Here is a 20,317-nt window from a genome sequence, read left to right on the forward strand (position 1 = left end):
CTCAGTATTTCAGAGGAGCGGGCAGCCTCTGTAGAAAAAGCTCTACAGTGTGGCAGTGAAAAGCAAGCTCTTTTCTCCCACTGGGGAGCCATACCTGAGTCAGACTTTTGTCCATTCTCAGCCCAGGCTTTGGGGACAGGTTGTACCAGTGGCAGAATCTCAGAGGGAGGTCCTGGAGGGTAGAAGGGAAGATTAGGAGGCGGCTGTTCTGAGTCTATACTATGCCTTTCTCAGTGCGTGTACAGATCCCACCACCCATCCTCTTAGGTTTCCCTCTCTAAGCCACCCTAGCAGGATACCCCTAGACCTCGAGCAGGACTCTTAGGCTTCCCTCTCTAACCCATCCTGCTCTGGATATCCCTAGACCTCGAGCAGGACTCAAGTCCATCCTTATAAACCTTGATTCCAACCAGCAAAGAGGGACGAATGTCCATCCCCGGGAGGACAGCCAGAACTATGCCTGCCACTCTGTCCAGGGTTACTTCTTATTACTGCAGAGCTTTTTCTCATGCTTCACTCAATTCCTAATATCTGGTTGGAGATTCATTTCCTCCTATTTCTCTCCCAGTGAACTTGCAGGTGGTCACGTCCCTCTGCATAAAAATTTTTCAGAGTTTAAAAATTTTTGTTTTTACAAAAAGACCATTCTAAACCTGACTCTTTTCTCTTTGAAGATATGAGACTATTCTCAGAGACCCTGGGCCTCTAAGTTCCCAAGAGCATCCAGTCACAAAGCCCATGAGTCCCAAATACACTGGCATTTCACCAACATGCTCCTTTTCCCTCCTGTTCTCCCAGTTCCTCACACCAGTTCTGTGAAGGCAGGAAGCAGCAATGACTGGCTCAGGCCACACACATGCAGCAGGTGGCAGAGTCTGTACTTCACAATCCCCTGCCATACCTGGGCAGACACCTCCCTCACGCGCGGTTCCTGCCCCCATTACCAGCCCGGATGAGGCGCCCAGCCTCCATTAGTAGCACCACATCAGCCCTTTCCAGGTACTCGGTGCGGTGGGTGCAGAGCAGCCGTGTGCTGTGGCTTAGCACGCCCAGGATGCACCTGTGCAGCAGGTGGTTGGCCACATCTGCATCCACAGCGGCCAGAGGGTCATCGAGGAGATAGAGCTCCTTTTCCTAGAGAGACATGAGGGTACTGTGGGCACCAGGACCCAAAGGCTCTCCTGGGAAGATCTCAAAGTGGTCAGAGAAGACAGTTGAGATAAACTCTGGGGGCTACCCCTACACTAGCAGAGAAAGAGGTGAGACCTGAGGGTGGACATCCCTTCAGGCAAGAAAGAACAGCACCCCCAGGGGCCAGCACTCAGCTTTCCTAGCTCCCAGGCCCTCAGCCCACATAATGCTTTTTTTTTTTTTTTAAAGACACAGTCACCAGGCGCGGTGGCTCAAGCCTGTAATCCCAGCACTTTGGGAGGCTGAGACGGGTGGATCACGAGGTCAGGAGATCGAGACCATCCTGGCTAATATGGGGAAACCCTGTCTCTGCTAAAAAATACAAAAAACTAGCTGGGCGAGGTAGGTGGCGGGCATCTGTATGTAGTCCCAGCTACTCGGGAGGCTGAGGCAGGAGAATGGCATAAACCTGGGAGGCGGAGCTTGCAGTGAGCTGAGATCCGGTCACTGCACTCCAGCCTGGGCAACAGAGCGAGACCCCGTCTCAAAAAAAAAAAAAGACACAGTCTTGCTCTGTTGCCCAGGCTGGAGTGCAGTGGCATGAACACCACTTACTGCAGCCTCAACTTCCCAGGCTCAAGTGATCCTTCCCACCTCAACCTCCTGAGTAGCTGGGACTACAGGTGCATGCTATCAAGCCCAACTAAATTTTTTTGGAGACAGGATTTCATTCTTGTCACTCAGGCTAGAATGCAATGGTGTGATCTTGGCTCACTGCAACCTCTGCCTCCCAGGTTCAAGCAATTATTCTACCTCAGCCTCCCGAGTAGCTGGAATTACAGGCATGCAAAACTATGCCCAGCTAATTTTTGTATGTTTTTCAGTAGAGATGGGGTTTCACCATGTTGGCCAGGCTGGTCTCGAACTTCTGACCTCAAGTGATTCACCTTCCTTGGCTTCCCCAAGTGCTAGGATTACACCAACTAATTTTAAAATTATTTTTTGTAGAGACAGGGTTTTGCCACATTACCCAGGCAGGTCTTGAACTCCTGGGCTCAAGCAATCCTCCTGCCTTGGCCTCCCAAAGTGCTGGGATTACGACCTAAGCCACCATGCCCAGCCTACAAATACTTTTTAAAGGGCCTTGAACTCTTCCTTAAATCTGTAAACGGGGATGGGATGGCCAATACCTCAGGAACATGTAACAGAGGAGGGAAGGAACCAGATGCTAAGGAAAATATTCCTATCCTCCTAACTCAGCCACGCTCCCAAGGCTCCCCCCACCTCCCTGCCACTGTAACCTCCATCTTTAACTGACCTGGTAGACAGCACGAGCAAGGGCAATCCGGGCACGCTGTCCCCCGCTAAGGGTCACACCCTTCTCCCCCACCTCTGTCTGGTCTCCAGCAGGCAGGATCTGATGGAACAAGTTCCCTAGTGGGTCAAGGAGCTCCCCATTATCTTCTGGCCCACTTCCTATCCCTTTGCAGGAAAGAGATAGTGGGAGTCAAGAGAAGTAGGGAGCTTGAGGAGAGTAGACTTAAATTTGGGGTGAGCTAGTCAGAGGAGACAAGACATACTTCCAATAACATCAAGCATTTATCGAGCACTTACTATGTGCCTGGCACTTTACAGGCATTCTCTCATTCAAGCCCCATGATAATCTTATGAAGATGGTATCATGGTATCATTTCCTTTTCTCACATGCAACCAAAGCTCAGACAGATTAACTAGCTGGCTCACAGTAGTAAGGGGCAGGACACGAGTTCAGACTCTTCTTTTTTTTTTTTGAGATGGAGTCTCGCTCTGTCGCCCAGGCTGGAGTGCAATGGCACAATCTCCGCTCACTGCAAGCCTGCCTCCCGGGTTCACGTCATTTTCCTGCCTCAGCCTCGCGAGTGGCTGGGACTATAGGCACCCGCCACCACGCCCGGCTAATTTTTTATATTTGTAGTAGAGACGGAGTTTCACCATGTTAGTCAGGACGGTCTCAAACTCCTGGCCTCGTGATCTGCCCACATCGGCCTCCCAAAGTGCTGGGATTACAAGCGTGAGCCACTGCGCCCGGCCACGAGTTCAGATTCTTTTTTTTTTTTTGAGACGGAGTCTCGCTCTGTCGCCCGGGCTGGAGTGCAGTGGCCGGATCTCAGCTCACTGCAACCTCCGCCTCCTGGGTTTACGCCATTCTCCTGCCTCAGCCTCCGGAGTAGCTGGGACTACAGGTGCCCGCCACCTCACCCGGCTAGTTTTTTGTATTTTTTAGTAGAGACACAGTTTCACCATGTTAGCCAGGATGGTCTCGATCTCCTGACCTCGTGATCCGCCCGTCTCGGCCTCCCAAAGTGCTGGGATTATAGGCTTGAGCCACCGCACCCGGCCTCAGATTCTTAACCATTTTGTTATGTTTACTACCTTTTTTTTTTAAGATGGAGTCTTGCTCTGTCGCCAGGCTGGAGTGCAGTGGCACAATCTCGGCTCACTGCAACCTCTGCCTCCTGGGTTCAAGCAATTCTCTTGCCTCAGCCTCTCGAGTAGCTGGGACTATAGGCATGTGCCACCATGCCCAGTTACTTTTTGTATTTTTAGTAGAGAGGGGTTTCACCATGTTGGCCAGGATGGTGTCGATCTCCTGACCTCACGAACTGCCCACCTTGGCCTCCCAAAGTGCTGTGATTACAGGCATGAGCCACTGCACTTGGCCTACTACCCCGTCTTTTTTTTTTTTTTTTTTTTTTGAGACGGAGTCTCACTCTGTCGCCCAGGCTGGAGTGCAGTGGCCGGATCTTGGCTCACTGCAAGCTCCGTCTCCCGGGTTAACGCCATTCTCCTGCCTCAGCCTCCCCAGTAGCTAGGACTACAGGCGCCCGCCACCTCGCCCGGCTAGTTTTTTTGTATTTTTTAGTAGAGACGGGGTTTCACCGGGTTAGCCAGGATGGTCTCGATCTCCTGACCTCGTGATCTGCCCATCTTACCCTGTCTTTTTAACAGGCAAGATAGTAAGATATCTTGGGCAGATTTTATGTAAAAGCTTTTATAGGTTTTTACTTTTTTTTTTTTTGTGAGACAGAGTCTTGCCCAGGCTGAAGTGCAGTGGCATGATCTCAGCTCACTGCAACCTCTACCTCTTGGGTTCAAGCGATTCTCCTGCCTCAGCCTCCAGAGTAGCTAGGACTACAGGTGTGAGCTGCCACACCCGCTGCAATCTCCGCCTACTGGGTTCAACCTGATTCTCCTGCCTCAGCCTCCCAAATAGCTGGGTTTACAGGTGCCCATCACCATGCCCAGCTATTTAGTAGAGATGGGGTTTCACCATGTTGGCTAGGCTGGTCTCAAACTCCTGACCTCGTGATCTGCCCATGTTGGCCTCCCAAAGTGCTGGGATTAGAGGCGTGAGCCACCACTGTAAGCCCGGCTGCCCTGGGTGGTACTGAACTCCTGACCTCAAGCGATCCACCCACCTTGGCCTCCCAAAGTGCTAGGATTACGGGCATGAGCCACCACGCCTGGCCGATCATTCATTGCTACATCAAGCTTTCCCAAGTCTGCTAGGTCCTAGGTACTGTTGTAGGCACTAAGGAAAGAGATGAACAACAAAGCTTTTAGCTCAGGGACTCACCATGTAGTGGATCACAGGTGCTTCCTCTGCATGAGGAAGGGAATTCCTTTGCTTAGTAGACCATTCCTGAGGCCACAAGAAGGCTTGGAGGTAGTATATTCCTTCTCTAAAAACCTACGAAAGCTGGGCCGGGCATGGTGGCTCAGGCCTGTAATCCTAGCACTTTGGGAGGACAAGGCTGGCAGATCACTTGAGCCCAAGAGTTTGAGACCAGCCTGGGCAACATGGTGAGACCCCGTCTCTACTAAAAATACAAAAATTAGGCGGGCGTGGTGGCTGACACCTGTAGTCCCGGCTACTCAGTAGGCTGAGGCAGAAGAATCGCTTGAACCCGAGAGGCAGAGGTTGCAGTGAGCCGAGATCATTCCACTGCACTCCACTCTGCGCAACAGAGCAAGACTCCATCTCACACACACACAAAAGTAAAAACTTATAAAAGCGTTTATATCAAATCTGCCCAAGATATCTTACTACCTTGCCTGTTAAAAGGACAGGGTAGTAGGCCAGGTATGGTGGCTCACGCCTGTAATCCCAGCACTTTGGGAGGCCGAGGTGGGCGGATCACAAGGTCAGGAGATTGAGACCATCCTGGCCAACATGGTGAAACCCCATCTCTACTAGAAATACAAAAATTAGCTGGGTGTGGTGGCATGTGGCTGTAGTCCTAGCTACTCGAGAGGCTGAGGCAGGAGAATTGCTTGAATCCAGGAGGCGGAGGTTGCAGTGAGCCGAGATTGTGCCACTGCGCTCCAGACTGGCGACAGAGTGAGACTCCATCTCAAAAAAACAAAACAAAACAAAACAAAGCAAAACAAAGCAAAGCAAAACAAAAATTAGCTGGGTGTGGTGGCTCACTCCTGTAGTCCCAGCCACTTGAGGGGCTGAGGTGGGAGGATCGTTTGAGCTCAGGAGGCAGAGGCTGCAATGAGCCAAGAGGGCACCTCTGCATTCCAGCCTGGGGGACAGAAAGAAGACCTTATCTCAAAAAATAAATAAATAAATAAATAGGAATTAAAAAGAATGACAGCTGGATACAGGATGCCCCATGGTCAAGGTTAAAGGTGCTCCTTTTCAGGGACATTCTACATTAACCTGGGTAGGGTAGTGGTGGTGACATTCTTGAAGGGGACAGCGGGATTGGGTGGGAAGTCAGGGGAGAAATCTGGAATCTCTTCTCCTATACATGCAGTACTTTGGATTGGGGGCAACGGGAAATCTAATAGGCTTGGCAGTTTCCCTAGGGTAACCTGCAACCAAATGAGACCTTGACTCTTCCAAGCCTTCCTGGTGGGAAGTGGGTATGGAGAAGGGGACAAGGAGCCCAGCTGTGCAGAGCTAAGCCTGACAGGTGGAACCCTCCCTAACTCCAGAGGCCTTAGAGCTCTTCCCACTACTGTGGACAACACATAGTCACTACCCTACTGGGCCCTATGGGAAGGGGCAGCTGGACACTCTGGGAGGACCACAGTCCGACGGCCATTCCTAGATGGATGATGCCCGAGTAGAAGCAACCCCTTTCCGGAAAAGCAAAGCTCTGGTTTGAAGTGTCAGCGACATTGGAAAAGCAGGCAGCTAAGAGGTTTCAAGGCCAGGCACTCACACTGAGATCATCATTGAGGGCGCAGGCTTCTAGCACCTCCTCGTACAGCTGTGCATCAAATGTCTTCCCAAAGAGGATGTTGTCTCGGATGGTGGCAAACTGGATCCAGGGTTCCTGGGTGGCCAGGCCAAAGCCCTTGGACAGCCCCCACACCGCCACGCGCCCACGCAGCCTGCAGAGAGCCAGGCCAGCAATATGGGGACCAGCTCTCCGCTGGGTCCCTCCATGCCCAGCCCTTGCCTCCTAGAAACCTCCCCAGGCTGCTGTCTTCCACACAGGGTCCCTCTTCATATCACGTGACTGAGCTGGCAGCTCCTGAGGTCACAGGGTCCTAACGAAGCCCATTCTGGGTGGAGAAGGGAAGAAATTGCTCTTTGGCTACAGCCAAGCAGCTGTTGTATTTACATGTGCTCAGGAGCTCAGTAGCGAGTATGGCCACCACATTGTACTTGTTCTCATCTGAAAACAAGGTCCTCCCTCAAACCTATGCTCCTCTCTGGATCCCTCCCCTGAACAGTCACATTTCTGAAAGAATAGCTGACACTGGATGTTTCCATTCCTTTGCTCACTATTATACCATTTAAAACACTCTGGTGTAATGATTACAATGATTCGTTTTCTTGGCCACCTCCTTTCCAGATTGAAAACTCTCCCAATAAAGGGACCATGCGTTGCTCTTCTTAGTACCCCTGACCCCCAAAAGGGGTCCAACACATAGCAGGGGCTCAGTGTTTGCTAAAGGACAAAGCGAGGACAGGGGTGCATAAGAGGTTCGTTACCTGTGGAGCTCTCCGGCGATGGCAGCGAGCAGGGAGCTCTTCCCACAGCCCACCTTCCCCACGATGCCCACCAGCATACCCTGCAAGGAAGCCACACAAGTGCCTGCTATTGGTAGGGGATGGGACAGAGGGGGCAGTGGTCTCCCTCCTGACCCTCTGGGCTGCCAATCTTCCCACTGAGGCTTCTCTTTTCTTCTTTCTTTCGTGTGTAGGGGAAGAATTCTCCATGACCTGTTGGCTCTAGAGAAGTAGGGTGCTTTTTTCTCCACTCAGAGTGGCTATCAATTTCACTGTCTATGTGAAGGGCCTCTGAAGGGGAATAGCATGCCAGAGAGAATGGGAGGAAACTACCCAAGAACTTCCAATGTAAGCTCTAAGACAGGCATCCCAGAATGGGAGAGGGAAGGGTAGAACTCCAGGCCTTAGGGCCTGGATGGTGGGTTGGCTAAGTCGACCCGCGGCTAGACTTCCCCTATCTCAGGGGGAAAAAGCAGTGCTTTGCATAGATCCCTATTTCTGTGGGCTTACAGTTTAAAATTTTGTTTCCTTTTTTTTTTTTGTCATAACATATGGAGCTATCTCCCTGCTCAAAAAAAAAAAAAGTCCTAGTTCCTTCTCTAGAAGGGACTGGGCTCTCAGAAGTTCTATCTGCCTGTGATGCCCCAAATCTGCCAGCCAGGATTGACCCATCTACAAGTGACCACTTCTGAGGCCTTTCCCTGGGAATTTGGGACCAGGACCGAGACAGCTTCTCCCTGTTGGCTGTAAACTTGAGCATTCTCTGTAGTCAAATCTTCTGCTCAATGGAGGATGTGTCCACAGAGAGAAGAGGACCAGGCAAATACAGGGAGAGAGGCACACAGAAGCAGAGAGCTCTGCGAGTTGAGGCCTGGTTCTGGGCTGTTTCTAAGATCCAGCTGCGTTCCTGCCTTTGGATTCTGCAACATATCTCTATATCCTTATTATACATTCTTGTTTGCTTAAGCTAGCTACAGTGCATTTCTGTAACTTATATCCAAAAAATCCCCAACTAACATGTTAGCAAAATTCCTTTGTACAAATCCAGCCTTGTCTTGCCTGAACTAAAAGGAAAAACAAAACACACAGCCCAAGCCAGAAACGTGAGCCAAATGTGGTGGAGGCAATTCAGCCACCACCAGAGAATGCCGGGTTGAGCTGTGGGGCACAGGGTTGGACAAAGGTCAGGAGAGAGTGAAAACTCGACAGGCGGTGAAGAGGAGTTGGCTTATTGCCAGGAATGCCCCATTTTAAGTTCTTTGTATGCTGTAGCATGAGCCACAGGGTGTGACTGCTTTTCACCAGCCTAAACAGAGGATCCCCATTTGCAAAATATTTCTTGGAAGCACTTGCTGGGCCTCTCCCCCAGATGCCCAATCTGTACAACAAACCTTTTTCACTTCTAGATGACCGATGAAGGTCTCCTGGCTGGTTCCAACTGGGTCCCAGGAGAACAAGGCTCCATGCAGCTCCAATACTGTAGATGGTTCTGCGGGGGGATCTGAACACAGAAGCCACTTGATTTAGGCTCCTAAACTACCACAATCTGCTTGGGGAGGGTAAATCATGTAATTGTCTTGCCAGCCCCATATCTACCTGTCCAGAGCTCAGAGTCTGAGTTTTGGATTCTGCTCTCTCTAACCCCTCTTGGTGACATCTATGCACAGCATCCAAGTGGCTCCACTCCCCTTCTCACCCTGTGCCAGGTTCTGCCCACTAGCTTCCCATTACCTGGGCTGTAGTAGGCCTGGGGGTTGTGGTTTGGGAGGTCGAGGAAAAGCTGGATCCGGTCCAAGGACACTTTGGCCTCCAGGAGGCCATTGATCACCCAAGGGAAGTTGTTGAGAGGAAGAATGAGCATTCGCACCAGTGCCAGGGCTGTGAACACCTGAGTGAGGTGGGAGGAGAGTGAAGCCCCAGGAGTTATCTAAGGGCCTGTTTCTTTCTTTTTTTTTTTGAGACGGAGTCTCGCTCTGTCACCCGGGCTGGAGTGCAGTGGCTGGATCTCAGCTCACTGCAAGCTCCGCCTCCTGGGTTTACACCATTCTCCTGCCTCAGCCTCCCAAGTAGCTGGGACTATAGGCGCCCGCCACCTCGCCCGGCTAGATTTTTGTATTTTTTAGTAGAGACGGGGTTTCACTGTGTTAGCCAGGATAGTCTCGATCTCCTGACATTGTGAGATGTCTCAGCCTCCCAAAGTGCTGGGATTACAGGCTTGAGCCACCGCGCCCGGCCCTAAGGGCCTGTTTCTAAGGGAAGCCCTGTGGACAGGTCTGTGGAGGAAAGAACTGGGCAACGACAGAACTGAAGGGCTGGCTGGCCAATCCTGGGATCAGATGTGGCAGAGTGGTCACCTAAAGAATCCTAGAAATTTCGGCCGGGCGTGGTGGCTCAAGTCTGTAATCCCAGCACTTTGGGAGGCCAAGATGGGCGGATCACAAGGTCAGGAGATCGAGACCATCCTGGCTAACACGGTGAAACCCCGTCTCTACTAAAATACAAAAAACTAGCCGGGCGAGATGGCGGGCGCCTGTAGTCCCAGCTACTCGGGAGGCTGAGGCAGGAGAATGGCGTGAACCCGGGAGATGGGGCTTGCAGTGAGCTGAGATCCGGCCACTGCACTCCAGCCTGGGCAACAGAGCGAGACTCCGTCTCAAAAAAAAAAAAAAAAAAGAATCCTAGAAATTTCAATGTTCCTCAAGGGATACAGGTTGCATTTTTTTTTTCCTTGACACATCTTGCTCTGTCACCTAAGCTGGAATGTAGTGGCATAATCTTGGCTTGCTGCAACCTCCACCTCCAGGGTTCAAGTGATTCTCCTGCCCCAGCCTCCTGAGTAGCTGGCATCACAGGCATGCATCACCACACCTGGTTGATTTTTATATTTTTAGTAGAGACAAGCTTTCACCATGTTGATCAGGCTGGTCTCGAACTCCTGACCTCAGGTGATCCAACCGCCTTGGCCTCCCAAATTACTGGAATTACAAGTGTGAGCCACCATGCCTGGCCAAGGTTGCATCTTTTTAACTAGGCAGGCCTAGCTCATTTTGAGACTTTTTTAGAATTTCCAAGTAGCAACATCACCTGGCCTTGGCTAGACGCAGGACTGGATCAAAGATTTTTTTCCTAAGGCCATTAGAACGAGTATAAAGAGACCTAACCTCAAGCATGGAACTGACTAGAAGTTGGAGTGAAAGGTAGAAGAGAAGAAGGAAAGAAATCCTTCACAGAGGGGAAGGTTATATATCCAAGGCCCCCACAAAAAGGTTCCTTCAGTTTTCCCTTGGTTGAGAGGCAGTCAGGGATCCCTCCCTCCTCAGCCAGCACCGAGGGCCCGAGCCTACGTCTCCACTTCACCGGTCTCCTTGATGCTGGTCCCCTTCCTTCCTGGTCCTCACCTTGGTGGCAGTGAGCTGGTGCCCCATGAGGACATAGGTGATGAAGATGACGATGGAGATGACAACCGGTAGGGCAGCCCACAGGTATACACAGGCCGCATCCAGGTATTTGATGACCCGGAGTCGCCCCAGCTCTTGAGCCCGGCAGGCCTCTACTCGGGCCCCCAGTGCCTGCTCCCACCCGCAGAGCTTGATGACCCGAATGCCACTCAGCAGCTCTGTCACAAGCTAGGGAAAGGAGACAAGGGAGAGGCGTGAAGTGGAGGCACTGGTCATGTGTCTTCTCCGCCAAGCCTTCCCCAGGCTCCTGGCAGAATGTTCAGTACTCTAAGCTCCCAGATACTCTGCACTGCCCTAGTCTTGGTTTTCTTCCTCACCTCAGTCCTTTCTGGAAATCCTGCCCTTCAAATCCTTTTCAGCCCTGGGTTGCTTCCCCTCCCAGTCTCTCTTTTACTTCTCCACTGGCTCCAGCTGGGGACAGGTTGGAGTGGGAATTCCCCACCTTCCTAGAAGAAGTGGTGGAAGGTGCAGCCAAGTCACCACAGTGGAGTAAAAGCACTCCTCCCATTAGATGAGGGACAAAAGGCTATCTCCCAAAACCAAAAGATGTGGGCTTCGGGGGCTGGCCCCCCAGTTCTGGCCCCCAGCTTGAGTGGCACAGAAACTATCCTGTAGGAGTACACAGGCATAAGAGGCCACACCACAGCCCAGGGTCAAACAGGCTAATGGGCCCAGGGAAGATGGGCAAGGGCCAAAACTCCTTGTCTGTAGCTGTCACAGGTAGGGGAAAAGGCCTCATGCCATAACCATCTATCAACCTCCCTTCCCTCCAGAAGCACTCTGAACTGTTCCACTAAGGGTCGACAACTATGCTGTATGAACCCCCAGGACTGCCATCCCCTTTGTACCCACAATCACTGCAGAATCCAGAGCTGATTCAGCCAAACCCTAAACACCTAGAGTTGGCCCAGGCAGGAAAGTGACCTATTCCCTTCCCCTCAGCCTATCCAAAGAGGCAGCTGTGGATCTCCTAGGTCTCTCTACATGCAGCCATTGGGTGGTCTGTGCCCTAGATAAGGAGGTTGGAGACTTGGGTCCCAGCTCTGGCCCTAAAGACCTGTTTGGTGCCAGGGAGATGACTTCGTACCTCCTAGGGTGGCCACATGTATTCAGAGCTTACTTTGTGACTGGCACTATGCTAAGCATTATCTCATGAGATCCTTACAACAGCTCTACAAGGTGAGCTACTATTATTCTCATTTTGCAGACGAGGAGGGGGGAAGCTCAAATAGGTTAACTGACTTGTCTGAAGTGACTGAACTAGTAAGTGTAGAGCCAGTATTTGAACCCAGGTCTATCTTTCTCCAGTCTCAGCTCTTAACTTTGAGGTCACTCTCACACCCTCAGGTAGTGTGCATAGGAAGACCTGTGGCCCTGGGCTGGGTGGGGTCTCCAGATAGCTGAGGGACCCCAAGTACCCCCTCACCTTAACTCGCGCATCCTTGTGCCGTAGCATTTCCTGGTTGCTGGCCATGATGCGGGTGGCAATCACTTTGTTGACAGGTACCAGCAGCAGTGCCAAGATCAGACCACCCACAAAGGCCACGCCTACCTGCTGGTACAGCAGGTAGAGGGTGATGGCCAGCTGTAGGGGCAGGCCCCAGGCTTCATGGAAGCTCCCAGCAAAGTTAAGCAGCCGTTCAGAGTCAGTGCCTAGTAGGTTCAGGGCCTCCCCAGTAGGAGGGCGGCTGGGCCCCAGCTGTAAAGCCTTGCGGTACAGAATGTTCAGCACGGCCCCCCGTGCCTGAAGTTTTACCTTACATACCTCATACCCATACTGATTCTGCAGCACAGCACCCAGCACAGCCCCACTGGCTAGCCCCAGAGCATAGAGCAGGCCGCGGCTTAGTGGCTCCTGCCCCTCTTCCAGGAAGCCCACCAGTAGGGAGAGCAGCAGGGGCCCTGAGAATCCCAGCATGGTCCCTACCAGCTTCAGCAGTCCAAGTGCCAGATAGCACCGTCCAAAGGCCCCATACAAGGCCCTCCACAGTCGGGCCCCCTCCTGCCAGTGTAACTGGAAGACACGAGCCAGGTAGGTTGGATGCAGTCTGTGGGGGAGGCGGCAAATGTCCTGAGGCTTCTGGAGCTCTCCGCAGGCCCCACGGGTCAGCAAGGGTGCCAGCCAGGCATAGGAAAAGTGTGACAGCCAACTCTCCCCATCTTCAGCCACCTCAGGTTCTTGATCCTCGGGCAGGAGGGGTTCCTGAGCCCAGGGTTCTCGTGGTCCCCCAGGAGCTGCCCATCCCAGTGCATAGGCCAAGAGTGCAGCCAGCTGCAGGATGAGCAGGCATAGGCGGGCCACGGGCCCTGGGAGAAGTGGGGGCAGAAGTGTGCCTCGCTGGCAGTGCCACAACACGGTCAGCACTAGGGCTGGAGCTGGCAGCAAGGCTACCAGGGCCAAGGCCAAGGGACCTCGGGAGTGGCCATGAGGGGAATGGGACAACACCCACAGGGCCAGGCTGTGGCTGATCCAGGCCACAGCTGCCACACACCCTGCCAGCACCTCTAGCCCTATGGGTCCTGGGCCTGCCCCTGGTGGCAAAGCAACTGGAAAGAGGTCTAGCAGTGGGAAGACGGAAAGCAGGAAGGAAGCTGCAAGTCGGAGGCGCCATCCAGGACTGCAGGGTAGGATGTAATCTGGACTCCTGGGGACAAGGGGGAAGACAAGGAGGCACACTGTGGCTGACTCAGGACCCAGACATACCCCTCACCTCCAAAAATTCACTTACCAAAGGAATCAACTCCCTTTCTACCTTGCACATCTTATCCCTACCCCACTTTACCTCAGAACCCAGGGTCTTTTCTCCCAGGAAGTCTTCCCAGATGAACTTAACTCATATTCTGACCAAATGAGCTAACAAGCCACCTGAGCCTAACTCATTTTATAAACTACCCACACCATTTCTGATTCTTTTTTTTTTTTTAACCACAGACCTTAACAATTTTGAGGTAAGGTTGTACTTAACATGAAGACTAGGAAAAAAAAAATCCTGGGTACTATGTTTGCTACTTGGGTGATGGGATCATTAGAAGCCCAAATTTCAGCATCACACAATATATCCACATATAATAACAAACAAGCACATATCCCTCATGAATCTAAAATTAAAAAAAAATCTAGGCCAGGTGCTGTGGCTCACGCCTATAATCCTAGCACTTCGGGAGGCTGAGACGGGACGATCGCCTGAGGTCAGGAATTCAAGACCAGCCTGGCCAACATGGTGAAACCCCATCTCTACCAAAAACGCAAAAATTAGCCAGGCATAGTGGCAGGTACCTGCAATCCCAGCTACTCAGGAGGCTGAGGCAGGAGAATCGCTTGAATCCGGGAGACGGAGGTTGCAGTGAGCTGAGATCACGCCACTGCACTCCAGCCTGGGCAACAGAAGGAGACTCCACCTCAGGAAAAAAAAAAAGAAATCCAAAGTTTTCATGCAGATAACCACTAAAGGGCACATATTCATTTTTACAAAAGGATCCACCTAAGAGTACCCTTAAATTCACCTGAAGCACTATTAGATGAATAAAAATTGGACTTACATACAGCTTTTATATTCTAATATAGTAGCCTAAACTTTATAAAGCCTTGGAATATTCTACTCTCTTTCCTCTGATTGTAGAAGGTGGTGTGGATTGCTTTTGTGACTCCTTTAGCTGAAGAAAAAAAATCTCTTTCTGTTTGTGTTTATATCTTCTTGGCATACAAAGAAATGTTTTTAATAAACAAAAGGTGATCTGTTACATTAAGAATCAAATACAGGGGCTGCTCACGGTGGCTCATGCCTGTAATCCCAGCACTTTGGGAGGCTGAGGCGGGCAGATCACTTGAGGTCAAGAGTTTGAGACCAGCCTGGCCAACATGGTAAAACCCCGTCTCTACTAAAAATATAAAAATTAGCTGGGTATGGTGGCACACACCTGTAATTCCAGCTACTTTTGGACACTGAGGCACGAGAATCGCTTGAACCTGGGAGGTGGAGGTTGCAGTGAGCTGAGATCGTGCCGCTGCACTCCAGCCTGGGCGACAGAGAGAGTCTCCATCCAAAAAAAAAGAGAATTAAATACAGAAAAACATACCTGCAGCAGTGAGTGTCAGCATGTCTTGAAAGTTCATATAAAAAGAGGACTGAGTCTGTTATAGCCTTTGTTGGCAGGGCTAGGTTACTAAAAAAGTTTGCTTGTAAACTAAAATGCAGAGTCTTGCTCTGTCACCAGGCTGGAGTGCAGTGGCGCGATTTCAGCTCACTGCAACCTCCGCCTCCCAGGTTTAAGCGATTCCCCTGCCTCAGCCTCTCTAGTAGCTGGGCGTTTTCTTAAAAGTCCACCTGATGACACTGATTTGTAGGGATTCAGATGGGAATAAAAATCAGCCTTTAGGAATTCTATTTCTGGGCTGGACATGGTGGCTCATGCCTGTAATCCCAGCACTTTGGGAGGTCAAGGCAGATGGATCGGTTGAGGTCAGGAGTTCAAGACCAGCCAGGGTAACACAATGAAACTCCATCTCTAGTAAAAATATGAAAATTGGTCAGGCATGGTGGCACACGCCTGTAGTCTCAGCTATTCCAGAGTCTGAGGCAGGAGAATCGCTTGAACCCAAGAGGTGGGGGTTGCAGTGGAGGTTGCAGAGCGCCACTGCTCTCCAGCCTGGGTGACAGAGTAAGACCCTGTCTCAAAAAAAAAAAAAAATTTTGTTTCTGGCTGGGCATGGTGGCTCACATCTATAAACCCAGAACTTTAGGAGGCTGAGGAAGAAGGATTGCTTGAGTCCAAGAGTTCAAGACCAGCCTGGATGACAAAGCAAGGCTTTGTTTCTACCAAAAATAATATATATATATATTTTTTGAGACAGGGTCTCACTTTGTCGTCCAAGCTGGAGTGCAGTGGTGTGATCTTGGCTTACTGCAACCTCTACCTCGTGGGTTCAAGCAATTCAAGACGGGGTTTCACCATGTTGGCCAGGCTGGTTTCAACCTGATTTCCAGTGATCCGCCTGTCTCAGCCTCCCAAAGTGCTGGGATTACAGGCATGAGCCACTGTGCCCGGCCAATTTTTTTGTATTTTTAGTAGAGATGGCATTTTGCCAGGTTGGCAGGCTGGTCTCGAACTCCTGGCCTCCCACAGTGCTGGCACTACAGGCTTGAGCCACTGCATCTGGCCTATTAAAAATAATTTTAAAACATTAGCCAGGCGTGGTGGCATGCACTTGTGGCCCCAGCCCCAGCAACTCAGAAGACTGAGGTGGGAAGCTGCTGGAGCCCAAGAGGTTGAGGGTGCAGTGAACTGTGATTGCACCACTGTACTTCAGCCTGGGCAACAGAGGGAGACCCTGTCAAAAAAAAAAGAAAAAAAGAAGGAAAAGAAAAAAAAAGAGTTATATTTCCTAAGACGTGGGGACCCAAGAAAACTGGCCACAAGCTGGCCATCAACCAGGCTCATCACCCCTTCAAGTCTCTTTTCCTCTCTGAGTCTCACTTTCCTCACCAGCACAGTGAGCACTGAGTCTCAAATTAAAAGCCTTCTAAGGCCCTTTCCTATCTTAGGTTCTCGATCTCTCTAACCCTTCTCAGCAACACACACAAGGCTGATAAGTGAAATGAGGCACAATTTCTATTGATCACTTGATGGTCTTCCTTGCTTTCGCAGGGAGTGGATGAATCCCTTGGATAGGAGAAGCTGTGGATCTGCTTGGTCTAGGAGGAATTCTGATTTGTTTCTTACACAGAGACAAAAGTCTAGAAGGGTTTAATCACCTAGCAAAGACATCCACAGCCTTCTCAGAGGAGCAGCTATTAAAAATTGGCACAGTCTTTTGGGAACTCAATCTAATGAGAAAGCAAGAAAGACCTCTTGGATGGGGACACTTTTCCCCATCAGACTAGGAACTGCCAAAGCCAGAGACCAGACCGCCCTCTTGTCTTCTCAGCAGCTAGAATGAGACTAACTTTAGTCATCTCTAGCCATACAAGAACTAAATACAAAATCAAGGTGAGTTTAGCATCCACACCTTATAGCCCTTAATTGGGGAAAGGTTTAATGTTTGATTTTGCTCTTCTTGTCTATCTACTGCTTCCCCTTCAGCTGAGCCTACGTATACTTTTCTTAATCTGGAAACACTAACGTTTCATGGGTTGAAATGGTGAGAAACTGAGCCTACAACTTAAATACGTCAGCGCTTTCGGCTAAAAACGTTGTTCCCCCAATTCTGCCTTCAATTCATGACAGCTGAGTCTGGGTAACTGAAAATGGACAGTTCTGATGATTTCTGACACTCATTAGACCTTTAAAAACATGCCAGGCACTGCACTATATGCTTAAATTAATTATCTCATTTAAACCTCCCAAGAATGAGACTCAGAGAAGGCAGGTACTTGCCCAAGAACAGCCACATTGCTGCCAAGTAGTAATGCTTAGATTTTATTCTACTTCTGCCCTACTCCAGAGACCTAGCTATTCTGGTGACACTGCCGCAAGACGTAGGTTGCGGGTGAGATCTGCAGGCACACACAGACAGATGCCTTGCGCTTGTCTCTACCCACCTCGGGGTGCCCAAGTAGCAGGCACTGAGCACGGCGAGGAGTGCGTGGGGCAGGGCGCTGAGCACCAGCTGGGTGAAGCAGTGGCCTGTGGTGTCCCCCTCCCACAGCGGGAGCGGCCACGCTGCGCTGCTGCCGCACAGCTGGGCCAGAAGTCGCTCCATGGACACCTCACCTGAAGGCAAAGTTGAGCGTGAAGGCGGTGCAGGGTAACAACCAGCTTTGCTTGCGCTTTCCAGCCCGGTCTCCCCGCCTCCAGCCCCGCCCCGGAACCAGGACAGCCCGTCGCTTCCGCCCCGAAGCCAGACCCCGCCCATTCTCGCGGTACCAAGGGTAGAAAGGTAGGAGGTTTCCCCGTTGGATTTCTGGACGCTGGTCACCCACCTTTCCATCTGTCTTTCCCGTCCCGTTTCTCCGCCCCCAGGCATCCGGAACCTCAAACCTGAAGAAGCTGCTGTGCACCGGATTCCGATATCCTGAATACTGGTGTATGCAAAAAAAAAAACTACTGCCCGGGCGGGCTGCTGCGCCAGCCACGGCTGGCGCCCCCCTAGAGGCTGGAAGACTTAGCTGGCGCTATTAGCCACGCCCATAAGCGAGTAGCTGCACGCATGCGCACTGCTGTCTGCTTCGGCTAGCCTTTGCACGCAGGCGCAGTCGCACTGTTGCGTTTTGGCACGCTTTTGTGGCCTGACTTGCTTTAAAGATCCTTCCCTCCCTTGGTGCAACGTCATTTATAACCTCTCACGTGGACTATTCGCTCCCAACTGTGAAAGCTTACTAGTTGGCGCAAGCATTGCAATCTCCATTTTTTAAAGAGGTGGGGAGCTGCGCACTACGGTAGCGCGCGCCGGTAGTCCCTGCGCGCAGGTAGTGCCTGCTCGCTGGTAGATCCCAGGAGGATGGGCTGAGCCCAGGAGTTCGAGAACAGTCTGAGCAGCATAGAGAGACCCCAGTCCCAGATAGATGGATGGATGGAAATTCAAACATACCTGTCCCACGGACAAATAATGCAGCTTTGAGACATAACTGTTTTCTCTCATTCTAGGGCTGTATGACCTTGGACAAGTTACCTAACCTCTTTGAGCCTCAACTTTTTTTTTTTTTTTCTGAGACACTGTCTCGCTGTGTCGCCAGGTTGGAGTGCCGTGGCACAATCTCGGTTCACTGCAACCTCCGCTTCCCGGGTTCAAGCGATTCTCCTGCCTCAGCCTCTCGACAGGCGCGCGCAACCATGCCCAGCTGTTTTTTGTTTTTGTTTTTTGTATTTTTAGTAGAGATGGGGTTTCACCATGTTGGCCAGGATGGGCTCGGTCTGTGACCTCGTGATCCGTCCGCCTCGGCCTCCCCAAGTGCTGGGATTACAGGCGTGAGCCGCTGCGCCCCGCCCGGCCTCAACTTCTTTATTTGTACAACAGGGACAATACCAATACTAAAGTACTGTTGAGAGAGTTGAATAATTAATTTAGTCCGCTTAGGGCAAGTGCTTTGCTTAGGGTAGTCCTCCAGTAAATCTTTTAAGGAAGCAGTGGGAAGAACATAACCTTGATAATTATATGGACCTGGGTTTGAATGCTTTTAGCAGAGGGATGTTAGGCAAGTTACTTCTGCATCTTTATTTTATTATGTTTGTCAGGCATGGTGTTGGTATTTCCTTTACATAGGTGTGTACAGTGCTTGAAGAAGAGTAGCTAAACAAATGACAATTATGGTTATCCCACTTAATCTCAGTAAGAAGCCCCATATCCCTCAATGTCAATAATTAATTTTCCTATTTTTAAAAACTAAGAGATGCAGGTTTGGATTTCACAATCTTTAGTAATTAATTGAGTCTTGCTACCTGGCCCAGGCTGGTCTTGAACTCCTGGCCTCAAGTGATGCTCTTGCTTTGGCCCCCCAAAGTGCTGGGATTACAGGTGTGAGCCACTGCACCTGGCCAGGCTCCACTTCTAATTCTTTTTTTTTTTTTTTTCGGGATGGAGTCTGGCTCTGTTGCCCAGGCTGGAGTGCAGTGGCTGCGATCTCGGCTCACTGCAAGCTCCACCTCCCGGGTTCACTCCATTCTCCTGCCTCAGCCTCCAGAGTAGCTGGGACTACAGGCGCCCACCGTCACGCCCGGCTAATTTTTTATATTTGTAGTAGAGACGGGGTTTCACCGTGTTAACCAGGATGGTCTCAATCTCCTGACGTGATCCATCTGGCTCGGCCTCCCAAAGTGCTGGGATTACAGGCGTGAGCCACCGCGCCTGGCCTTCCACTTCTAATTCTAATTCACTTGCTGTTTCCATCACATCTGCAGTTACTTCCGCCACTGATATCTTGAAGGTCCATCCATGAAGGTTGGAATCAGCTTCTTCCAAACTTCTGTTAATATTGATATACGTTGTCCTCCTCCCAGGAATCACAAATGTTCTTTTTTTTTTCAATAGAGACAGGGTCTCACTAGTGGCTTAAGCTGGTTTCGAACTCCTGGCCTCAAGCCATCCTGCCTCAGCCTCCCAAAGTGCTGGAATTGCAGACATGAGCGAACACGCCTGGCTCACAGATATTCTTAGTGGCATCTAGTATGGTGAATATTTTCCAGAGGGTTTTAAATTTACTTTGTCCAGATCCATCAGAGGAATGACTGTCTATGGCAGCTATAGCCTTATGGAATGTATTTCCTAAATAATACTTGGGCCAAGCACAGTAGCTCACACTTCTAATTCTAGCACTTTGGGAGGCCAAGGTGAGAGGATTGCTTGAGGCCAGGAGTTTGAGACCAGCCTGAGCAACATAGCAAGACCTCATCTCTACAGAAATAAAAATAAAAAATTAGCTGGGGATGGTGGTGCCCACCTGTAGTCATTGCTACTCAGAGGCTGAGGTGGGAGGATGGGTTGAGCCCAGGAGTTTGAGGTTGCAGTGAGCTATGATTGGGCCACTGCACTCTAGCTTGGGCAACAGAGAGAGGACCTGTCTCTAGAATAATACTTGAGGCCAGGTGCAGTGGCTTATGCCTGTAATCCGAGCACTTTGGGAGGTCGAGGCAGACAGATCACCTGAGGTCAGGAGTTCAAGACCAGCCTTGCCAATATGGGGAAAACCCAGCTCTACTAAAACTACAAAACTTAGCCGGGCATGATGGTGTGTACCTGTAATCCCAGCTACTCGGGAGGCTGAGGCAGGAGAATTGCTTG

General features: G+C 50.8%; 1 protein-coding gene across 2 annotated transcripts in view; it reads right to left on the reverse strand.

Moving 5' to 3' along the window:
- ABCC10 (ATP binding cassette subfamily C member 10) overlaps positions 1–17,735 on the reverse strand; it is a 23,931-nt gene extending 6,196 nt beyond the window's left edge. Inside the window, exons 1-11 of one of the 2 annotated variants that reach the window (XM_023212870.2) lie at positions 17,523–17,735; positions 17,142–17,313; positions 12,029–13,247; positions 10,543–10,770; positions 8,876–9,032; positions 8,536–8,645; positions 7,127–7,206; positions 6,348–6,519; positions 2,450–2,548; positions 945–1,134; positions 95–172 (exon numbers count right to left, since the gene is read on the reverse strand). In XM_023212870.2, the coding sequence (XP_023068638.1) occupies positions 95–172; positions 945–1,134; positions 2,450–2,548; positions 6,348–6,519; positions 7,127–7,206; positions 8,536–8,645; positions 8,876–9,032; positions 10,543–10,770; positions 12,029–13,247; positions 17,142–17,302 (2,494 nt within the window). In that variant the 5' untranslated portion in view covers positions 17,303–17,313; positions 17,523–17,735. The remainder of the gene's footprint in view (positions 1–94; positions 173–944; positions 1,135–2,449; positions 2,549–6,347; positions 6,520–7,126; positions 7,207–8,535; positions 8,646–8,875; positions 9,033–10,542; positions 10,771–12,028; positions 13,248–17,141; positions 17,314–17,522) is intronic. The other variant, XM_023212872.1, reaches the window with a different exon arrangement.
- Between the last annotated feature and the right edge of the window lie 2,582 nt (positions 17,736–20,317).

Source organism: Piliocolobus tephrosceles, chromosome 5, assembly GCF_002776525.5.
Source record: "Piliocolobus tephrosceles isolate RC106 chromosome 5, ASM277652v3, whole genome shotgun sequence".
In the NCBI taxonomy this organism is placed as follows: Eukaryota; Metazoa; Chordata; class Mammalia; order Primates; family Cercopithecidae; genus Piliocolobus; species Piliocolobus tephrosceles.